We start from the raw sequence: 21,140 nt of genomic DNA, 5'->3' as shown, positions 1-21,140 counted from the left end.
CTGAAAAGCTCTCCGCGCATGCGCGGAGCTCATTCAGGAAGTAAACAAGCCGCAGCAGCGTGGAGTGTTTTCAGTCGGTAAGATTAAAATGTAAGTTTATGACCTTTGACCTATTTAAAGTTCAGCTCGTCGATGGGTGATCAACTGGTAACACGGACCCGGTTCTGTGGTTCTGGTTCCGGTCCGCTTGAACCCAGTTTTAATGTCGAGATGAAGCACCGGAGGTTTTTACCCAGGCGGATAAAAACCTGTTTGTGACATGAAATGTGATTCTAATCTGAATCTGTTTGAAACAGAAAAGCGGAAACTAATGAAGATGATCAATAAAACGAGCTGCTCGGTTTATCTGAGGCCGGAAACGCGTCATGAGGGTTAGTGACAAACATCCCGTTTGTTTCCTCATGTTGGATCTGAAAATGATCGGCCGGTTCGGTTCGCCGCCGTTCTGCCTCGGTTCCGGTCCATTTTATGCTTTAAAACATTAGAAGTTGGATTATTGTTACCGTGAGAAACTTTTATGAGAAATCAAAATGTTGTCTGTCACAAACACCTGCAAACGCAATAAGATCCTAAAACAAGGAGATATGTGGGGGAACGGAAGCAGAACCACTTCCTGAATCAGTCACGTGGTTCGGCCCGATACGTCACATCCTGCTCCAGCAACACACACACACACACACACACACACACACACACACACACACACACACACACACACACACACACACTGGGTTCCGAACCACCAGAAACTGAACTGAAGTTCGGCGGTGAGGCTAAAACCCGAGCAGATTATCAGGGAAAGCGCAGAGGAAGGTCCGATGGACCGGAACCGGATCGGGCTCAGTGGGACCCCGGACCGCCTGGTTCTGGTGCTGATCTTGTGAGCTTTGCTTCCAGGCATCATGGCGGCGCCACGTCGATCCCAGAGCAGGAGAAACGAGGAGGGGGAGGAGCTGAGCCTTCATCGTGTGGATGGAGTGACCGAAGGTCAGAGGAGGAAGAGGAGGAGGTCAGGAGGTCAGCCGGAACATCTGGCTCCAGTCAGCCTCAGCCCTCCTGAGGAAGAGGAGCAGCTCCAAACCAAGGCAAAGAAGAAGAAGAAGAAGAGAGCCACAGGTGAGGAAGAGGAGATCGTCCTTCCTCCCATTGATGAACTGATGCAGGAAAAAGACAAGAAGAAGAAAAAGAAGAAGAAGAAGAAACTCAGGGAGGAAGAAGAGATCATCTGCCTTCCTCCTGATGGACCAACACATGACCACAAGAAGAAGAAGAAGAAGATGGAAGAGATGACATCACAGCAGGAAGATGAAGACCAAGTGGGCATCGCCATGGCAACAGTCTCTCCAGGCCAACAGGAAGCGGCAGAAGCTGAGGAAACCAACCTCAGCACCAAGAAGAAGAAGAAGAAGAAGAAGAAGAGCAGCGGCGGGACGAGTTCAACTCAGGACGACACCAAGAAGAAGAAGAAGAAGAACGCAAAACCACAGAAGAAGAAAACGGAGCGAGGAGCTCTGAGCAGCAGCCCAGAAGAAGAGTGAGTATCAGCGCTTCTTCTTCTTCTTCTCTGTTAATGCAGGACCGGTTCTGGTCCAACTAAACCAGACAGAACCAGTTCTGGGTCGGGTTTCACCAACAACCAGAGGTAACTGGTTCTGGTTCCAGAGGTAACTGGTTCTGGTTCCAGAGGTAACTGGTCCTGGTTCTGGTTCCAGAGGTAACTGGTTCTGGTTCCAGAGGTAACTGGTTCTGGTTCTGGTTCCAGAAGAACCAGGACCAGTTCCAGAAGTAACTGGTCCTGGTTCTGGTTCCAGGCTGGACTGGGTCCTGGTCCAGGAGCTCCAGGACTTCCTGCCCCACATCGGGAGAAAATGCACCAATCAGATCAAGAAGATCCTGAGAAACGACCTTCATCGCTTCAGGAAGTTCAAGCAGCAAGGTACCGGTTCTGGACCAGACGGGTTCTGCTCTTTGGACTCCAAGCCTCTATATTGTCCTCCACGTCTGTCTCTTTGTTGTCCTCCAGGTGTTCCGGCCCGTTTGGGTCGGTTCTCTGAGCAGGAGAACCAGCAGATCAGGGAGAACATTTCGGACTTCCTGGTTCTGACCCGGATCAGTTCTGTGGAGAAGCTTCTGTTCCCTCAGAGGTTCCCGGAGGATCAGGCGTCCATCAGGAGGCTGAAGAAGCAGCAGGGCTTCCTGGAGCGGATCGGTAGGTCCGGTAGGTCCGTCTGCCCGGCAGGGCGGCGCGTGGTGTGACCTTTGACCCTCTGTGCCCCCCAGCCCACGGGATCCCCCGGCCGTGTCAGCAGGTCTACATGCGGGCCCTGAAGATGTTCGATGAGCAGAACCACATGGGCAGGTGAGCGTCTGCGGTTCCGTCGGACCCATCGGACCCGCGGCGGTTCCGTCAGACCCGCGGCGACGGCGGCGGTTCCGTCGCGGCGGTTCTGTCGCCGCAGTTCCGTCGGACCCGCTCCGGGCTCGATGTAGAACCCGTTCTGACGTTCTGTGGACCAGGTTCTCCGACGAGGAGCTGGCGGCGCTGATCCGGTTCCATCATCTCTATGGCAACAACTGGAAGCTGATTTCCCAGAAGATGGGCCGCAGCGTCTTCTCGCTGCAGAAACGCTTCTCTACACTCGGTAGGATGTGACCTCTGACCCCCACCGGCACCTCTGGCCTCCCCAGCCGGTCACCTGACCTTCCGGTCTCCAGGTACGGGTCGCGGCATCTGGACCGCCGAGGAGGAACGGCGGCTGAAGCAGGCGGTCAGGGAGCGGCTGGAGAGCCGGGCCGGTCCGGACGGGTCCGGTTTGAGCCGGGCCCAGCTGAGCCAGCGGCTTCCATGGAGGGAGATCAGCCAGGAGGTCCGGACCCGGTCCTGGGTCCAGTGCCGCCAGAAGTGGTCAGTTTGCTTTCGGTCCCGGTTCCGGTTCTGGTTCTGTTGGCCGCGTAACTGGACCATGTCTGCTGCAGGTTCTTCCTCCTGGATCATCGCATGACGTTTTACGGAAACGTCTTCAACAGAGGAGCTGAAGGTTACGACGCCAAGGTCCGCCTCATCAGCAGGTTAGGCCACCTGAGGTCAGAGGTCACAGAACATAATGGCTCTGATGACGTCATAAGAATGAAGCTTGACATCAGCAGTTAAATGCTCCACCCTCTGACTCCGCCCACCTGACTCTGGCTCCGCCCATGTGACTGACTCCGCCCATCTGACTCTGACTCCGCCCACCTGACTCCGCCCACCTGACTCTGGCTCCGCCCATGTGACTGACTCCGCCCATCTGACTCTGACTCCGCCCACCTGACTCTGACTCCGCCCATCTGACTCTGACTCCGCCCACCTAACTCTGACTCCGCCCATCTGACTCTGGCTCCGCCCACCTGATTCTGGCTCCGCCCACCTGATTCTGGCTCCGCCCATGTGACTCTGGCTCCGCCCATGTGACTGACTCCGCCCACCTGACTCTGACTCCGCCCATCTCTCTCAGGTTGTACGATGTGCCTGTGGACGACTTCGCTGATATCAACTGGGAGGAGGTCGCTGCAGCTGTGGGGTGAGGTCAAAGGTCAAACAGCTGGAGAGGCAGAGTGTTTCTGCAGACTGTAGTACTGACTGTAGTACTGACTGTGTACTGACTGTAGTACTGACTGTAGTACTGACTGTAGTACTGACTGTGTACTGACTGTAGTACTGACTGTAGTACTGACTGTAGTACTGACTGTGTACTGACTGTAGTACTGACTGTAGTACTGACTGTGTACTGACTGTAGTACTGACTGTAGTACTGACTGTAGTACTGACTGTGTACTGACTGTAGTACTGACTGTAGTACTGACTGTGTACTGACTGTAGTACTGACTGTAGTACTGACTGTGTTACTGACTGTAGTACTGACTGTAGTACTGACTGTAGTACTGACTGTACTGACTGTGTACTGACTGTAGTACTGACTGTAGTACTGGACTGTTAGTACTGACTGTAGTACTGACTGTAGTACTGACTGTAGTACTGACTGTGTACTGACTGTAGTACTGACTGTAGTACTGACTGTAGTACTGACTGTGTACTGACTGTAGTACTGACTGTAGTACTGACTGTAGTACTGACTGTAGTACTGACTGTAGTACTGACTGTAGTACTGACTGTAGTACTGACTGTAGTACTGACTGTAGTACTGACTGTAGTACTGACTGTGTACTGACTGTAGTACTGACGTGTACTGACTGTAGTACTGACTGTGTACTGACTGTAGTACTGACTGTAGTACTGACTGTGTACTGACTGTAGTACTGACTGTAGTACTGACTGTAGTACTGACTGTGTACTGACTGTAGTACTGACTGTAGTACTGACTGTGTACTGACTGTGTACTGACTGTAGTACTGACTGTAGTACTGACTGTGTACTGACTGTAGTACTGACTGTGTACTGACTGTAGTACTGACTGTAGTACTGACTGTAGTACTGACTGTAGTACTGACTGTGTACTGACTGTGTACTGACTGTAGTACTGACTGTAGTACTGACTGTAGTACTGACTGTGTACTGACTGTAGTACTGACTGTGTACTGACTGTAGTACTGACTGTAGTACTGACTGTGTACTGACTGTGTACTGACTGTAGTACTGACTGTAGTACTGACTGTGTACTGACTGTGTACTGACTGTAGTACTGACTGTAGTACTGACTGTAGTACTGACTGTAGTACTGACTGTAGTACTGACTGTAGTACTGACTGTAGTACTGACTGTAGTACTGACTGTGTACTGACTGTAGTACTGACTGTAGTACTGACTGTAGTACTGACTGTGTACTGACTGTAGTACTGACTGTAGTACTGACTGTGTACTGACTGTAGTACTGACTGTAGTACTGACTGTAGTACTGACTGTAGTACTGACTGTAGTACTGACTGTGTACTGACTGTAGTACTGACTGTAGTACTGACTGTGTACTGACTGTAGTACTGACTGTAGTACTGACTGTGTACTGACTGTAGTACTGACTGTGTACTGACTGTAGTACTGACTGTAGTACTGACTGTGTACTGACTGTAGTACTGACTGTGTACTGACTGTAGTACTGACTGTAGTACTGACTGTGTACTGACTGTAGTACTGACTGTACTGACTGTGTACTGACTGTAGTACTGACTGTAGTACTGACTGTAGTACTGACTGTAGTACTGACTGTGTACTGACTGTAGTACTGACTGTAGTACTGACTGTGTACTGACTGTAGTACTGACTGTGTACTGACTGTAGTACTGACTGTGTACTGACTGTAGTACTGACTGTGTACTGACTGTAGTACTGACTGTAGTACTGACTGTAGTACTGACTGTGTACTGACTGTGTACTGACTGTAGTACTGACTGTGTACTGACTGTAGTACTGACTGTAGTACTGACTGTAGTACTGACTGTGTACTGACTGTAGTACTGACTGTGTACTGACTGTAGTACTGACTGTAGTACTGACTGTAGTACTGACTGTAGTACTGACTGTGTACTGACTGTAGTACTGACTGTAGTACTTACTGTAGTACTGACTGTGTACTGACTGACTGTAGTACTGAACTGTAGTACTGACTGTAGTACTGACTGGTAATGTTACTGACTGTAGTACTGACTGTAGTAACTTGGACTGTGTAGTACTGACTGTGTACTGACTGTAGTACTGACTGTGTACTGACTGTGTACTGACTGTAGTACTGACTGTGTACTGACTTGTAGTACTGACTGTGTACTGACTGTAGTACTGGAACTGTAGTACTGACTGTAGTACTGGACTGGTAGTACTGGACTGGTAGTACTGACTGTAGTACTGACTGTGTACTGGACTGTAGTACTGACTGTAGTACTGACTGGTGTACTGACTGTAAGTACTGACTGTAGTACTGACGTGTACTGACTGTGTATGACTGACTGTACTGTGTACTGACTGTAGTACTGACTGTAGTACTGACTGTAGTACTGACTGTAGTACTGACTGTGTACTGACTGTAGTACTGACTGTAGTACTGACTGTGTACTGACTGTAGTACTGACTGTAGTACTGACTGTAGTACTGACTGTAGTACTGACTGTGTACTGACTGTAGTACTGACTGTGTACTGACTGTAGTACTGACTGTAGTACTGACTGTAGTACTGACTGTTACTGACTGTAGTACTGACTGTGTACTGACTGTAGTACTGACTGTAGTACTGACTGTAGTACTGACTGTGTACTGACTGTAGTACTGACTGTAGTACTGACTGTAGTACTGACTGTAGTACGGGCTGTGTACTGACTGTAGTACTGACTGTAGTACTGACGTGGACTGACCTGAGTACTGACTGTAGTACTGACTGTGTACTGACTGTAGTACTGACTGTAGTACTGACTGTAGTACTGACTGTAGTACTGACTGTGTACTGACTGTGTACTGACTGTAGTACTGACTGTAGTACTGACTGTAGTACTGACTGTGTACTGAGTACTGACTGTAGTACTGACTGTAGTACTGACTGTAGTACTGACTGTAGTACTGACTGTAGTACTGACTGTAGTACTGACTGTGTACTGACTGTGTACTGACTGTGTACTGACTGTAGTACTGACTGTAGTACTGACTGTAGTACTGACTGTGTACTGACTGTAGTACTGACTGTGTACTGACTGTAGTACTGACTGTAGTACTGACTGTGTACTGACTGTAGTACTGACTGTAGTACTGACTGTAGTACTGACTGTAGTACTGACTGTGTACTGACTGTAGTACTGACTGTAGTACTGACTGTAGTACTGACTGTAGTACTGACTGTGTACTGACTGTAGTACTGACTGTGTACTGACTGTAGTACTGACTGTAGTACTGACTGTTGTATACTGACTGTGTACTGACTGTAGTACTGACTGTAGTACTGACTGTGTACTGACTGTAGTACTGACTGTAGTACTGACTGTAGTACTGACTGTAGTACTGACTGTAGTACTGACTGTAGTACTGACTGTAGTACTGACTGTAGTACTGACTGTAGTACTGACTGTAGTACTGACTGTGTACTTTGTAACTGTGTTAGTACTGACTGTAGTATACTGGACTGTAGTACTGACTGTAGTACTGACTGTAGTATACTGTGTACTCTGTATACTGACTGTGTACTGACTGTGTACTGACTGTAGTACTGTGTGTACTGTGTGTACTGACTGTAGTACTGAATGTGTATGGATGTAGTACTGACTGTAGTTACTGGACTGGTATGACTGTAACTGTGTGTACTGACTGTAGACTGGACTGTAGTACTGACTGTAGTACTGACTGTACGTGTACTGACGGTGGTATTGACTGTGTACTGACTGTAGTACTGACTTTAGTACTGACTGTAGTACTGACTGTAGTACTGACTGTGTACTGACTGTAGTACTGACTGTAGTACTGACTGTAGTACTGACTGTAGTACTGACTGTGTACTGACTGTAGTACTGACTGTGTACTGACTGTAGTACTGACTGTAGTACTGACTGTAGTACTGACTGTAGTACTGACTGTGTACTGACTGTAGTACTGACAACTGGTAGTACTGACTGTAGTACTGACTGTAGTACTGACTGTAGTACTGACTGTGTACTGACTGTAGTACTGACTGTAGTACTGACTGTAGTACTGACTGTGTACTGAACTGGTAGTAACTGACTGTAGTACTGACTGGTACGATGTAGTACTGACTGTAGTACTAGACTGACTGTAGTACTGACTGTAGTACTGACTGTGTTGACTGTAGTACTGACTGTACTGACTGTAGTACTGACTGTAGTACTGACTGTAGTACTGACTGTAGTACTGACTGTGTACTGACTGTAGTACTGACTGTAGTACTGACTGTAGTACTGACTGTAGTACTGACTGTGTACTGACTGTAGTACTGACTGTAGTACTGACTGTAGTACTGACTGTAGTACTGACTGTAGTACTGACTGTAGTACTGACTGTGTACTGACTGTAGTACTGACTGTAGTACTGACTGTGTACTGACTGTGTACTGACTGTAGTACTGACTGTAGTACTGACTGTGTACTGACTGTAGTACTGACTGTAGTACTGACTGTGTACTGACTGTGTACTGACTGTAGTACTGACTGTAGTACTGACTGTGTACTGACTGTAGTACTGACTGTAGTACTGACTGTGTACTGACTGTAGTACTGACTGTAGTACTGACTCTAGTACTGACTGTAGTATGACTGTATACTGACTGTAGTACTGACTGTAGTACTGACTGTAGTACTGACTGTGTACTGACTGTAGTACTGACTGTGTAACTGACTGTAGTACTGACTGTAGTACTGAGTGTACTGACTGTAGTACTGACTGGTACTGACTTAGTACTGACTGTGTACTGACTGTAGTACTGACTGTAGTACTGACTGTGTACTGACTGTAGTACTGACTGTAGTACTGACTGTAGTACTGACTGTGTACTGACTGTAGTACTGACTGTAGTACTGACTGTGTACTGACTGTAGTACTGACTGTAGTACTGACTGTGTACTGACTGTAGTACTGACTGTGTACTGACTGTAGTACTACTGTAGTACTGACTGTAGTACTGACTGTGTACTGACTGTAGTATGACTGTACTGACTGTGTACTGACTGTAGTACTGACTGGTAGGTACTGACTGGTAGTACTGACTGTAGTACTGACTGTAGTACTGACTGTGTTACTGACTGTAGTACTGACTGTAGTACTGACTGTAGTACTGACTGTGTACTGACTGTAGTACTGACTGTAAGTTGACTTGACTGGTGTACTGACTGTAGTACTGACTGGTAGTACTGGACTGTGTAGTACTGACTGTAGTACTGACTGTAGTACTGACTGTAGTACTGACTGTAGTAACTGACTGTAGTACTGACTGTAGTACTGACTGTAGTACTGACTGTGTACTGACTGTAGTACTGACTGTAGTTACTCTGACTGTAGTACTGACTGTGTACTGACTGTAGTACTGACTGTAGTACTGACTGTGTACTGACTGTAGTACTGACTGTAGTACTGACTGTAGTACTGACTGTAGTACTGACTGTAGTACTGACTGTAGTACTGACTGTAGTACTGACTGTGTACTGACTGTAGTACTGACTGTAGTACTGACTGTTGTATACTGACTGTTTAGTACTGGACTGTAGTACTGACTGTAGTACTGACTGTAGTTTACTGACTGTGTACTGACTGTAGTACTGACTGTGTACTGACTGTAGTACTGGGACTGTAGTACTGACTGTAGTACTGACTGTAGTACTGACTGTACAGTACTGACTGTGATACTGACTGGTAGTACTGACTGTGTACTGACTGTAGTACTGACTGTGTACTGGACTGTAGTACTGACTGTAGAGTACTGACTGTAGTACTGGACTGTGTACTGACTGTAGTACTGACTGTAGTACTGACTGTAAGTATCTGGACTGTTGTACTGACTGTAGTACTGACTGTAGTACTGACTGTAGTACTGACTGAAGTAACTGACTGACTGTAGTACTGACTGTAGTACTGACTGTGTACTGACTGTAGTACTGACTGTAGTACTGACTGTAGTACTGACTGTAGTACTGACTGTGTACTGACTGTAGTACTGACTGTAGTACTGACTGTGTACTGACTGTAGTACTGACTGTAGTACTGACTGTAGTACTGACTGTAGTACTGACTGTAGTACTGACTGTAGTACTGACTGTGTACTGACTGTAGTACTGACTGTAGTACTGACTGTAGTACTGACTGTGTACTGACTGTAGTACTGACTGTAGTACTGACTGTAGTACTGACTGTGTACTGACTGTAGTACTGACTGTAGTACTGACTGTAGTACTGACTGTCGTACTGACTGTGTACTGATGTGTACTGACTGTAGTACTGCCTGTGTACTGACTGTGTACTGACTGTAGTACTGACTGTAGTACTGACTGTAGTACTGACTGTAGTATGACTGTAGTACTGGACTGCTGGTACTGATGTACTGACTGTAGTACTGACTGTGTACTGACTGTAGTACTGACTGTAGTACTGACTGTAGTACTGACTGTGTACTGACTGTAGTACTGACTGTAGTACTGACTGTAGTACTGACTGTAGTACTGACTGTAGTACTGACTGTGTACTGACTGTGTACTGACTGTAGTACTGACTGTAGTACTGACTGGTACTGGACTGTAGTACTGACTGTGTACTGACTGTAGTACTGACTGTAGTAACTGACTGTAGTACTGCTGTATCTTGGACTGTAGTACTGACTGTAGTACTGACTGTAGTACTGACTGTGTACTGACTGTAGTACTGACTGGTAGTACTGGCTGTAGTACTGACTGTAGTACTGACTGTAGTACTGACTGTGTACTGACTGTAGTACTGTGTACGACTGTACTGACTGTAGTACTGACTGTGTACTGACTGTAGTACTGACTGTGTACTGACTGTAGTACTGACTGTAGTACTGACTGTGTACTGACTGTAGTACTGACTGTAGTACTGACTGTGTACTGACTGTGTACTGACTGTAGTACTGACTGTAGTACTGACTGTAGTACTGACTGTAGTACTGACTGTAGTACTGACTGTAGTACTGACTGTGTACTGACTGTAGTACTGACTGTGTACTGACTGTAGTACTGACTGTGTACTGACTGTAGTACTGACTGTAGTACTGACTGTGTACTGACTGTAGTACTGACTGTAGTACTGACTGTAGTACTGACTGTGTACTGACTGTAGTACTGACTGTAGTACTGACTGTAGTACTGACTGTAGTACTGACTGTAGTACTGACTGTAGTACTGACTGTAGTACTGACTGTAGTACTGACTGTAGTACTGACTGTAGTACTGACTGTAGTACTGACTGTGTACTGACTGTAGTACTGACTGTGTACTGACTGTAGTACTGACTGTAGTACTGACTGTAGTACTGACTGTGTACTGACTGTGTACTGACTGTAGTACTGACTGTAGTACTGACTGTACTGACTGTAGTACTGACTGTAGTACTGACTGTGTACTGACTGTAGTACTGACTGTAGTACTGACTGTAGTACTGACTGTAGTACTGACTGTAGTACTGACTGTGTACTGACTGTAGTACTGACTGTGTACTGACTGTAGTACTGACTGTGTACTGACTGTAGTACTGACTGTAGTACTGACTGTGTACTGACTGTAGTACTGACTGTGTACTGACTGTAGTACTGACTGTGTACTGACTGTAGTACTGACTGTGTACTGACTGTAGTACTGACTGTAGTACTGACTGTGTACTGACTGTAGTACTGACTGTAGTACTGACTGTGTACTGACTGTAGTACTGACTGTAGTACTGACTGTAGTACTGACTGTGTACTGACTGTAGTACTGACTGTAGTACTGACTGTAGTACTGACTGTAGTACTGACTGTAGTACTGACTGTAGTACTGACTGTAGTACTGACTGTGTACTGACTGTAGTACTGACTGTAGTACTGACTGTGTACTGACTGTAGTACTGACTGTGTACTGACTGTAGTACTGACTGGTACTGACTGAGTACTGACTGAGTACTGACTGTGTACTGACTGTAGTACTGACTGTAGTACTGACTGTTCTGACGTAGTACTGACTGTAGTACTGACTGTAGTACTGACTGTAGTACTGACTGTATGACTGTAACTGTAGTACTGACTGTAGTACTGACTGTAGTACTGACTGTAGTACTGACTGTGTACTGACTGTAGTACTGACTGTAGTACTGACTGTAGTACTGACTGTAGTACTGACTGTGTACTGACTGTAGTACTGACTGTAGTACTGACTGTAGTACTGACTGTAGTACTGACTGTAGTACTGACTGTGTACTGACTGTAGTACTGACTGTAGTACTGACTGTGTACTGACTGTAGTACTGACTGTGTACTGACTGTGTACTGACTGTAGTACTGACTGTAGTACTGACTGTAGTACTGACTGTGTACTGACTGTGTACTGACTGTAGTACTGACTGTAGTACTGACTGTAGTACTGACTGTAGTACTGACTGTGTACTGACTGTAGTACTGACTGTAGTACTGACTGTAGTACTGACTGTGTACTGACTGTAGTACTGACTGTAGTACTGACTGTAGTACTGACTGTAGTACTGACTGTAGTACTGACTGTGTACTGACTGTAGTACTGACTGTAGTACTGACTGTAGTACTGACTGTAGTACTGACTGTAGTACTGACTGTAGTACTGACTGTAGTACTGACTGTGTACTGACTTAGTCTGACTGTTACTGACTGTGTACTGACTGTAGTACTGACTGTGTTCTGGCTGTAGTACTGACTGTGTACTGACTGCAGTACTGACTGTAGTACTGACTGCAGTACTGACTGTAGTACTGACTGTAGTACTGACTGTAGTACTGACTGTGTACTGACTGTAGTACTGACTGTGTACTGACTGTAGTACTGACTGTGTACTGACTGTAGTACTGACTGTAGTACTGACTGTGTACTGACTGTAGTACTGACTGTAGTACTGACTGTGTACTGACTGTAGTACTGACTGTAGTACTGACTGTGTACTGACTGTAGTACTGACTGTAGTACTGACTGTAGTACTGACTGTAGTACTGACTGTAGTACTGACTGTAGTACTGACTGTAGTACTGACTGTAGTACTGACTGTAGTACTGACTGTAGTACTGACTGTAGTACTGACTGTAGTACTGACTGTGTACTGACTGTAGTACTGACTGTAGTACTGACTGTAGTACTGACTGTAGTACTGACTGTGTACTGACTGTAGTACTGGACTGTGTACTGACTGTAGTACTGACTGTAGTACTGACTGCAGTACTGACTGTAGTACTGACTGGAGTACTGACTGCAGTACTGACTGCAGTACTGACTGTAGTACTGACTGTAGTACTGACTGGTGTAACTGACTGTAGTACTGACTGTGTACTGACTGTGTACTGACTGTGTACTGACTGTGTACTGACTGTAGTGTACTGACTGTGTACTGACTGTCAGTACTGACTGTGTACTGTACTGACTGCAGTACTGACTGTAGTACTGACTGCAGTACTGACTGCAGTACTGACTGTGTACTGACTGTAGTACTGACTGTGTACTGACTGTAGTACTGACTGTAGTACTGACTGTGTACTGACTGTAGTACTGACTGTGTACTGACTGCAGTACTGACTGTAGTACTGACTGCAGTACTGACTGCAGTACTGACTGCAGTACTGACTGTGTACTGACTGTAGTACTGACTGTGTACTGACTGTAGTACTGACTGTGTACTGACTGTGTACTGACTGTAGTACTGACTGTGTACTGACTGCAGTACTGACTGTAGTACTGACTGCAGTACTGACTGCAGTACTGACTGTAGTACTGACTGTAGTACTGACTGTAGTACTGACTGTGTACTGACTGTAGTACTGACTGTGTACTGACTGTGTACTGACTGTAGTACTGAATGTAGTACTGACTGTAGTACTGGACTGGTAGTACTGACTGTAGTACTGACTGTAGTACTGACTGTGTACTGACTGTAGTACTGACTGTGTACTGACTGTAGTACTGACTGTGTACTGACTGTAGTACTGACTGTTGTACTGACTGTAGTACTGACTGTGTACTGACTGTAGTACTGACTGTAGTACTGACTGTAGTACTGACTGTAGTACTGACTGTAGTACTGACTGTGTACTGACTGTAGTACTGACTGTAGTACTGACTGTAGTACTGACTGTAGTACTGACTGTAGTACTGACTGTAGTACTGACTGTGTACTGACTGTAGTACTGACTGTAGTACTGACTGTAGTACTGACTGTAGTACTGACTGTGTACTGACTGTAGTACTGACTGTGTACTGACTGCAGTACTGACTGTAGTACTGACTGCAGTACTGACTGTAGTACTGACTGTAGTACTGACTGTAGTACTGACTGCAGTACTGACTGTAGTACTGACTGTGTACTGACTGTAGTACTGACTGTAGTACTGACTGTGTACTGACTGTAGTACTGACTGTGTACTGACTGTAGTACTGACTGTAGTACTGACTGTGTACTGACTGTAGTACTGACTGTAGTACTGACTGTAGTACTGACTGTAGTACTGACTGTGTACTGACTGTGTACTGACTGTAGTACTGACTGTGTACTGACTGTAGTACTGACTGTGTACTGACTGTAGTACTGACTGTAGTACTGACTGTAGTACTGACTGTAGTACTGACTGTAGTACTGACTGTGTACTGACTGTAGTACTGACTGTAGTACTGACTGTGTACTGACTGTAGTACTGACTGTAGTACTGACTGTGTACTGACTGTAGTACTGACTGTAGTACTGACTGTAGTACTGACTGTAGTACTGACTGTAGTACTGACTGTGTACTGACTGTAGTACTGACTGTAGTACTGACTGTGTACTGACTGTAGTACTGACTGTGTACTGACTGTAGTACTGACTGTAGTACTGACTGTGTACTGACTGTAGTACTGACTGTAGTACTGACTGTAGTACTGACTGTAGTACTGACTGTGTACTGACTGTGTACTGACTGTAGTACTGACTGTGTACTGACTGTAGTACTGACTGTGTACTGACTGTAGTACTGACTGTAGTACTGACTGTAGTACTGACTGTGTACTGACTGTAGTACTGACTGTAGTACTGACTGTAGTACTGACTGTAGTACTGCTTGCAGTGAAGTGACCCCATGGAGTTCCCAGCGGATGTTCACCAGACTTAAACAACGTCATGTTCCACATTTCCACTCGTTGTCATTTGGAGGTGAGTGAAGCCTGATTTATTTGTTTCTATTGATCTATATTGATCTGTATTGATCTGTATTGATCTGTATTGATCTATATTGATCTGTATTGATCTGTATTGATCTGTATTGATCTATATTGATCTGTATTGATCTATATTGATCTATATTCAGCCCTCTGTGGAACAATGGAGACAGTTTTCAAGTCATTCAGGTTTTCTGATTGGATCCCAGTTATTTAACACTACAGTTTCCTATGAAGGTTTTTACAGTCAGAGCTGCCTGATTAAGAATTATGAGGAGATTTTCCTTCAGGTTTAACTTCGTTAAATAAACTCATTAAAAACGGCGCAGAGTTATGGGAACTTCTGTTCCTTCACACGTCGACACAAAGCAGAGCGGGAAGGACTGAGGCTATTCATGAAGCTAACGTAGCCTAAGCTAGCACGGCAGGCTGCGCTCGGGCTAAGCTAACACGGCAGGCTGCGCTCGGGCTAAGCTAACACGGCAGGCTGCGCTCGGGCTAAGCTAACACGGCAGGCTGCGCTCGGGCTAAGCTAACACGGCAGGCTGCGCTCGGGCTAGGCTAACACGGCAGGCTGCGCTCGGGCTAGGCTAACACGGCAGGCTGCGCTCGGGCTAAGCTAACACGGCAGGCTGCGCTCGGGCTAAGCTAACACGGCAGGCTGCGCTCGGGCTAGGCTAACACGGCAGGCTGCGCTCGGGCTAAGCTAACACGGCAGGCTGCGCTCGGGCTAAGCTAACACGGCAGGCTGCGCTCGGGCTAAGCTAACACGGCAGGCTGCGCTCGGGCTAAGCTAACACGGCAGACCCTAACCCTACCCTAAAAATCTGAGAGCTGAGGCTCTGGTGGACGATGCCAAACCAACTAAAGAGGTTTCAGTGCTTTGCAACCAGGATGAGGAAAACTAAGATGTTCAAAAGAGCTAGTGGTAAGAAATGTAGAGGAAATGTGTAGGCCACCTTTCCTCTGAGGTGTCAGAGTCAAGGGGGTCGATATGTACGCAGGTGTTCTTTGCAGAGGTTTCGATCAACAGGAAGGATGTTCTTACACCTTCCCCTCACCTCTGACCTTAGAGATCATCGACTTCCTGTACCACCGAGTGGTTCCTGTCCTGCAGAAGCGGCTGAGGTCCTTGGACAGGTGGGCGGAGCTACAGGAGCACCACCGCCAGGACAGGTACCAGCTGGCGGACATCTTTAACTCGGACCTGGAAGACGATGGCGAGATGGACGTCTGACCTCCAATCAGAACACAGGGATTGTTTGACAAGCCCCGCCCTATCTGTGAGTGGGATGGGCTGGAATCATGGACAGGAAGTAGACTGTTGGATGCTTTTATTTTGAAATCATGCATAGATTTGAATGTTTTTTCACTTTGTGTTTTAAATTAAATCGGCTTCACATCTGAGCTGACTGAGCGTTATTTTCCCCTCCAGCCAGTCAGGTGTGTAAGCTAACAGCTAACAGGTAGAGCCTGTTAGCTAACAGGTTAGCTTAGAGCTAACAGGTAGAGCCTCAGCTTACACACCTTCATCAGTAAATCAGAAACGCTTTCAGATCAGCTGCCTTTAATGAAAACTGCAGGAAACGACGATGCGTCCCCATGGCGACCCACTGCCTGCAGCAGGGGATTGTGGGAGCTGTAGTTCACTTGTCGCTGATGGCCTGCAGGCGGCTTGTCCGCTTCATGATGTTCGGGACGAACAGCAGTCCCGACGCTCGCTCGACGGTTTCTATGGGAACCAGGAAACGCTCCAGAGGAAGCTTGTCATCCACCGGCTGGTTGGGTAAGACGTAGGAGCGAAGCTCCACCCCCCGGCCGTCCGACTGCTCCAGAATCAGCACCTGGAGACCAGGGCCAGGTGGGGTCAGACCACAGACAGGTAGCTGATGACATCATCACACGCTCCACTCTTACCTTGAAGAAGTGAGTTGGCACGGCGACGTGGTTCCGTCCAATCACCTGGTACCTGACGTAGAGCTTCCCGTCGTCTTCCTGCCTGAAAAACAAATCACACCTGGACTCTAAGCTCCGCCCCCTAACTACAAAAGAACAGGTGGAGGCCAGTTTACCTGGGCAGGTAGAGCGGGCCAGTGCACACGTAGACGTTGAGGTAGTGTTTGGTCAGAGAGCGGCAGAGCTTCTCCAGGTTGTTCCAGGTGTTCTGGTTCAGGTGAGGGTTCTGCAGAAACAGGTGGAGAAAATTAATTAGATCTGACGAATCAGAGGCTCAGGTGGGCGGGACGTAAATGCAAGGCTGAGACAACGAGACGATGTGATTGGTTCATTCTGGGTGGAACCACAGACACCTGGGCAGGTGAATCCTGTGCTGTCCTACAACCTGCTTTCCAATTGGTTATTGATTAGATTATTGATCATATTGACCCCTCAGGACGTCGTCCTTCCTGCCTCCCGATTGGTCCTCAGTGGTCTACCTGCACACAACCAGACTAACCTGAGTCAGGTGTGTTTTACCTGTGGAGCCACATTGCTCAGGTAGAAGGTGTCCTCCATGGCCTTTTGACTCCACTTGTGATTGGCTGCAGCAGCCAGGTGACCCCTGTCGAAGCCACTCCCCCTGTAGTCTGCGTTCGTGGCTCTGTGGAAGACGTGGACGCTGCCGATGAAACGCATTGCAGGTTGAACTCCATCCAGTCACCCGACTCACCTGTCTGCACAACTTCTACTCACCTGTCGTCCTCTTTGAACTCACAGCACTTCCTGTCTGATGGACCTGTCAGAGAGGCGGGGTTTAGCTTCTCAATTACCCAGGATGCCGTGCGTGTGCGAGGATCGTACGACGTGACGTAGGACTCTCTGGACCGGACGTTGGCCAGTGAGGGGAAGCCATACTTCATCACAGCTCCAGAGTTACCTGGACTCACCTGGACTCAACCAAACAAACCAGTCAGTGGGATGGTGGTGTTAGAACCATCGACCCATTCTGGTTCCGAACCGACTCCGACAACCCGTCCTCACGGATGAACTACCATTAAAGAGCAGCAGGACCCGCTGAGGCCATCTAGAGCAGGTTCTGGTTCTGTCGGAGTGGACTGCTTAGGGTCACTTAACCCAGAGTTAGCTTAGGGTCACTTAACCCAGAGTTAGCTTAGGGTCACTTAACCCAGAGTTAGCTTAGGGTCACTTAACCCAGAGTTAGCTTAGGGTCACTTAACCCAGAGTTAGCTTAGCGATGCATAACCCAGCGTTAGCTTAGCGATGCATAACCCAGAGTTAGCTTAGGGTCACTTAACCCAGAGTTAGCTTAGGGTCACTTAACCCAGAGTTAGCTTAGGGTCACTTAACCCAGAGTTAGCTTAGGGTCACTTAACCCAGAGTTAGCTTAGGGTCACTTAACCCAGAGTTAGCTTAGCGATGCATAACCCAGCGTTAGCTTAGCGATGCATAACCCAGCGTTAGCTTAGCGATGCATAACCCAGCGTTAGCTTAGCGATGCATAACCCAGCGTTAGCTTAGCGATGCATAACCCAGCGTTAGCTTAGCGATGCATAACCCAGCGTTAGCTTAGCGATGCATAACCCAGCGTTAGCTTAGCGATGCATAACCCAGCGTTAGCTTAGCGATGCATAACCCAGCGCTAGCTTAGCGATGCATAACCCAGCGTTAGCTTAGCGATGCATAACCCAGCGTTAGCTTAGCGATGCATAACCCAGCGTTAGCTTAGCGATGCATAACCCAGCGTTAGCTTAGCGATGCATAACCCAGCGTTAGCTTAGCGATGCATAACCCAGCGTTAGCTTAGCGATGCATAACCCAGCGTTAGCTTAGCGATGCATAACCCAGCGTTAGCTTAGCGATGCATAACCCAGCGTTAGCTTAGCGATGCATAACCCAGCGTTAGCTTAGCGATGCATAACCCAGCGTTAGCTTAGCGATGCATAACTCAGCGTTAGCTTAGCGATGCATAACCCAGCGCTAGCTTAGCGATGCATAACCCAGCGTTAGCTTAGCGATGCATAACCCAGCGTTAGCTTAGCGATGCATAACCCAGCGTTAGCTTAGCGATGCATAACCCAGCGCTAGCTTAGCGATGCATAACCCAGCGTTAGCTTAGCGATGCATAACCCAGCGTTAGCTTAGCGATGCATAACCCAGCGTTAGCTTAGCGATGCATAACCCAGCGTTAGCTTAGCGATGCATAACCCAGCGTTAGCTTAGCGATGCATAACCCAGCGTTAGCTTAGCGATGCATAACCCAGCGTTAGCTTAGCGATGCATAACCCAGCGTTAGCTTAGCGATGCATAACCCAGCGTTAGCTTAGCGATGCATAACCAGCTTAGCGATGCATAACCAGCGTTAGCTTAGCGATGCATAACCCAGCGTTAGCTTAGCGATGCATAACCCAGCGTTAGCTTAGCGATGCATAACCCAGCGTTAGCTTAGCGATGCATAACCCAGCGTTAGCTTAGCGATGCATAACCCAGCGTTAGCTTAGCGATGCATAACCCAGCGTTAGCTTAGCGATGCATAACCCAGCGTTAGCTTAGCGATGCATAACCCAGCGTTTCTACCAGAGAACCGAAAGTCCAGGACCGACTCTGGGCTCCAACCTGCTCTGACTGAACCACGTGTTACCATAGCAACAAGATGAAGAACTGTAACAAATAATTTCAAACAGATTGTTTTTCAGAGACTTAACTGTTTATGGAAGAATATCAAGTTTATGCTAAGTTCTTTATGTCCAACAGTTTAATTTATTAAAGACACATCACATTATAATAAAGGGAAAAGACAGAGAAGCAGATCTAACTGATTCACTGAACAGCAGAAACTGAACAGTTTCTTCATTTATCATGTAGTGAAAATGTTGTTTTGATTTTAATGCTAAAATCGTTTCAGGTCCTTTATGATCAACAGCTGATTTACAAAGATTTCAAATCAGATCCTGTCTGGAAGATTAATGGTGGAAATGACGTCATCACAGTGACGTGAACCAGCTGCACAAGATGTTTTTGATTTTACAGCAGAGCAAATGATTAAAAGGGATAAATAAATAAATATCTGATTATTTCCAGTTCGAGGTATTGGAGTCTGAAAATGGGCACAGCCAGCCTGCCCCCTTCTGGCGGCTGAAGGTATTACATCTGGCGCTTTAATTTTGAATGAAGAGCCTTTATTTATTTATTATAAATTTATTATTTATTTATTTGTTATTTTTATTTATTTATTATTTTTATTTATTAATTATTATTATTTATTTATTATTATTTATTAATTAATTATTTTTATTTATTATTTATTTTTATTATTTATTTTGATTTATTAAAAATGGGGTCAATGAAAATGACTCAGCAGGGAAATTATTTTTATAATTTTAACATCTAAATATGCACATATTCATATAGAATCATCTTCATGTTTTCAAACTGAAGTTTATCGGTTATGATCTAAAGTATCGATCAATCCGTCGTTGATCAATCATGCTGATCTAGAAGCTCAACCCGGTTGAACTGCTGCCCCCTGCTGGTGGATTTAAGTGGTTCTGACTCGGGCCTCAGACTAAACCCGGAGGTTCTTCAGAAATGGGTCGGAACCGGGTTATGAGAAAGTCCAGGAGGACTTAACATCCAGAACAGACACCGATTCACTCACGGCGAGTTCGGAGGCCCGGACGGTCAGATTCTCCGGTACCGGCAGGACCGGAACCCACCCCAGTGGACCGGCTTGTTGCTCCTCAGCTCGGCTTCTGTAGCTCAGCCGGTTGCTCACTGCGGCTCCGACTCCCGCTCCGACCAACAAGGCGGTTCCGGTTCGGACCAGCAGCTTCATGGTTCCGGTGGATCAGCTGATCCGAACCGCTGCAGCCGCGTACCAGTAAAGATCCGGAGTTCAGTTTTTGGACCGGAAACTCGAGATTTGGGTCCAGGAAGGTTCGTTTGAAGGTTGCACTTACAAACCAAGGTCACTTCCGGTGTCTGGTCTGACGTCAGACCAGGCGCCGTCTCATGGAGCGGGTCAAAGGTCATGGAGCGGGCCGGTCCGCCATATTGAATGTGGCATCTCTGCCAGTAGCTAATGCAGGTAAAAGGACCGAACTTCACAAAGTGCCGTTCTATAAAGTATTTAAACTTAATTCATTTTATCACACATTAATATATTTGGAAATCAGAGAAATGACTAAAGACAGTTTCTAACTTTGGATGTGATTATTTAATAGTTTTCTGAATAAAGGGCTCAATGTTTGATTTGATCTTTTTTATATTAATATTGATGAACAGACACTTTTACAGTTTTATTAAATAACATATTTACATAATTTAATGTACATTTAACGTTTCAAGACAAGAAACAAATAA

At 46.5% G+C, this 21,140-nt stretch overlaps 2 protein-coding genes and 1 long non-coding RNA gene across 6 annotated transcripts; 1 reads left to right on the top strand and 2 right to left on the bottom strand.

Annotated features, from left to right (window-relative positions):
* On the top strand, positions 1–16,229 carry LOC103460392 (transcription termination factor 1). Of its 3 annotated transcripts, none has more exons than XM_081611121.1 (11): positions 1–90; positions 898–1,534; positions 1,812–1,936; positions 2,024–2,209; positions 2,281–2,359; positions 2,518–2,642; positions 2,716–2,905; positions 2,977–3,069; positions 3,495–3,560; positions 14,732–14,817; positions 15,896–16,229. In XM_081611121.1, exons 2-11 carry the CDS (start codon positions 903–905, stop codon positions 16,057–16,059), a joined length of 1,746 nt encoding a protein of 581 aa, XP_081467247.1. In that variant the 5' UTR covers positions 1–90; positions 898–902; the 3' UTR covers positions 16,060–16,229. The 3 variants fall into 3 exon arrangements, with proteins under 3 accessions (XP_081467247.1, XP_081467245.1, XP_081467246.1); XM_081611119.1 differs by having other exon boundaries at positions 2,024–2,218; XM_081611120.1 differs by lacking the exon at positions 1–90 and having other exon boundaries at positions 561–1,534; positions 2,024–2,218.
* LOC145552947 (uncharacterized) lies at positions 3,076–3,547 on the bottom strand. The gene is made up of 3 exons (XR_014089096.1): positions 3,466–3,547; positions 3,348–3,387; positions 3,076–3,235 (listed from the first exon to the last, which is right to left on the bottom strand). It is a non-coding gene; the product is annotated as an uncharacterized LOC145552947 (long non-coding RNA).
* Positions 16,140–20,757, bottom strand: endog (endonuclease G). 2 transcript variants are annotated; one of them, XM_081611126.1, is made up of 6 exons: positions 20,437–20,757; positions 17,514–17,707; positions 17,298–17,421; positions 16,895–17,004; positions 16,740–16,821; positions 16,140–16,666 (listed from the first exon to the last, which is right to left on the bottom strand). In XM_081611126.1, exons 1-6 carry the CDS (start codon positions 20,611–20,613, stop codon positions 16,469–16,471), a joined length of 885 nt encoding a protein of 294 aa, XP_081467252.1. In that variant the 5' UTR covers positions 20,614–20,757; the 3' UTR covers positions 16,140–16,468. The 2 variants fall into 2 exon arrangements, with proteins under 2 accessions (XP_081467252.1, XP_008400766.1); XM_008402544.2 differs by having other exon boundaries at positions 17,298–17,439; positions 20,437–20,755.
* Between the last annotated feature and the right edge of the window lie 383 nt (positions 20,758–21,140).

Source organism: Poecilia reticulata, chromosome 9 (genome assembly GCF_904066995.2).
Source record: "Poecilia reticulata chromosome 9, P_reticulata-male-v2, whole genome shotgun sequence".
In the NCBI taxonomy this organism is placed as follows: Eukaryota; Metazoa; Chordata; class Actinopteri; order Cyprinodontiformes; family Poeciliidae; genus Poecilia; species Poecilia reticulata.
The sequence above is the reverse complement of the archived record's forward strand: the minus strand, read 5'-3'. Positions and strand labels throughout refer to the sequence as shown.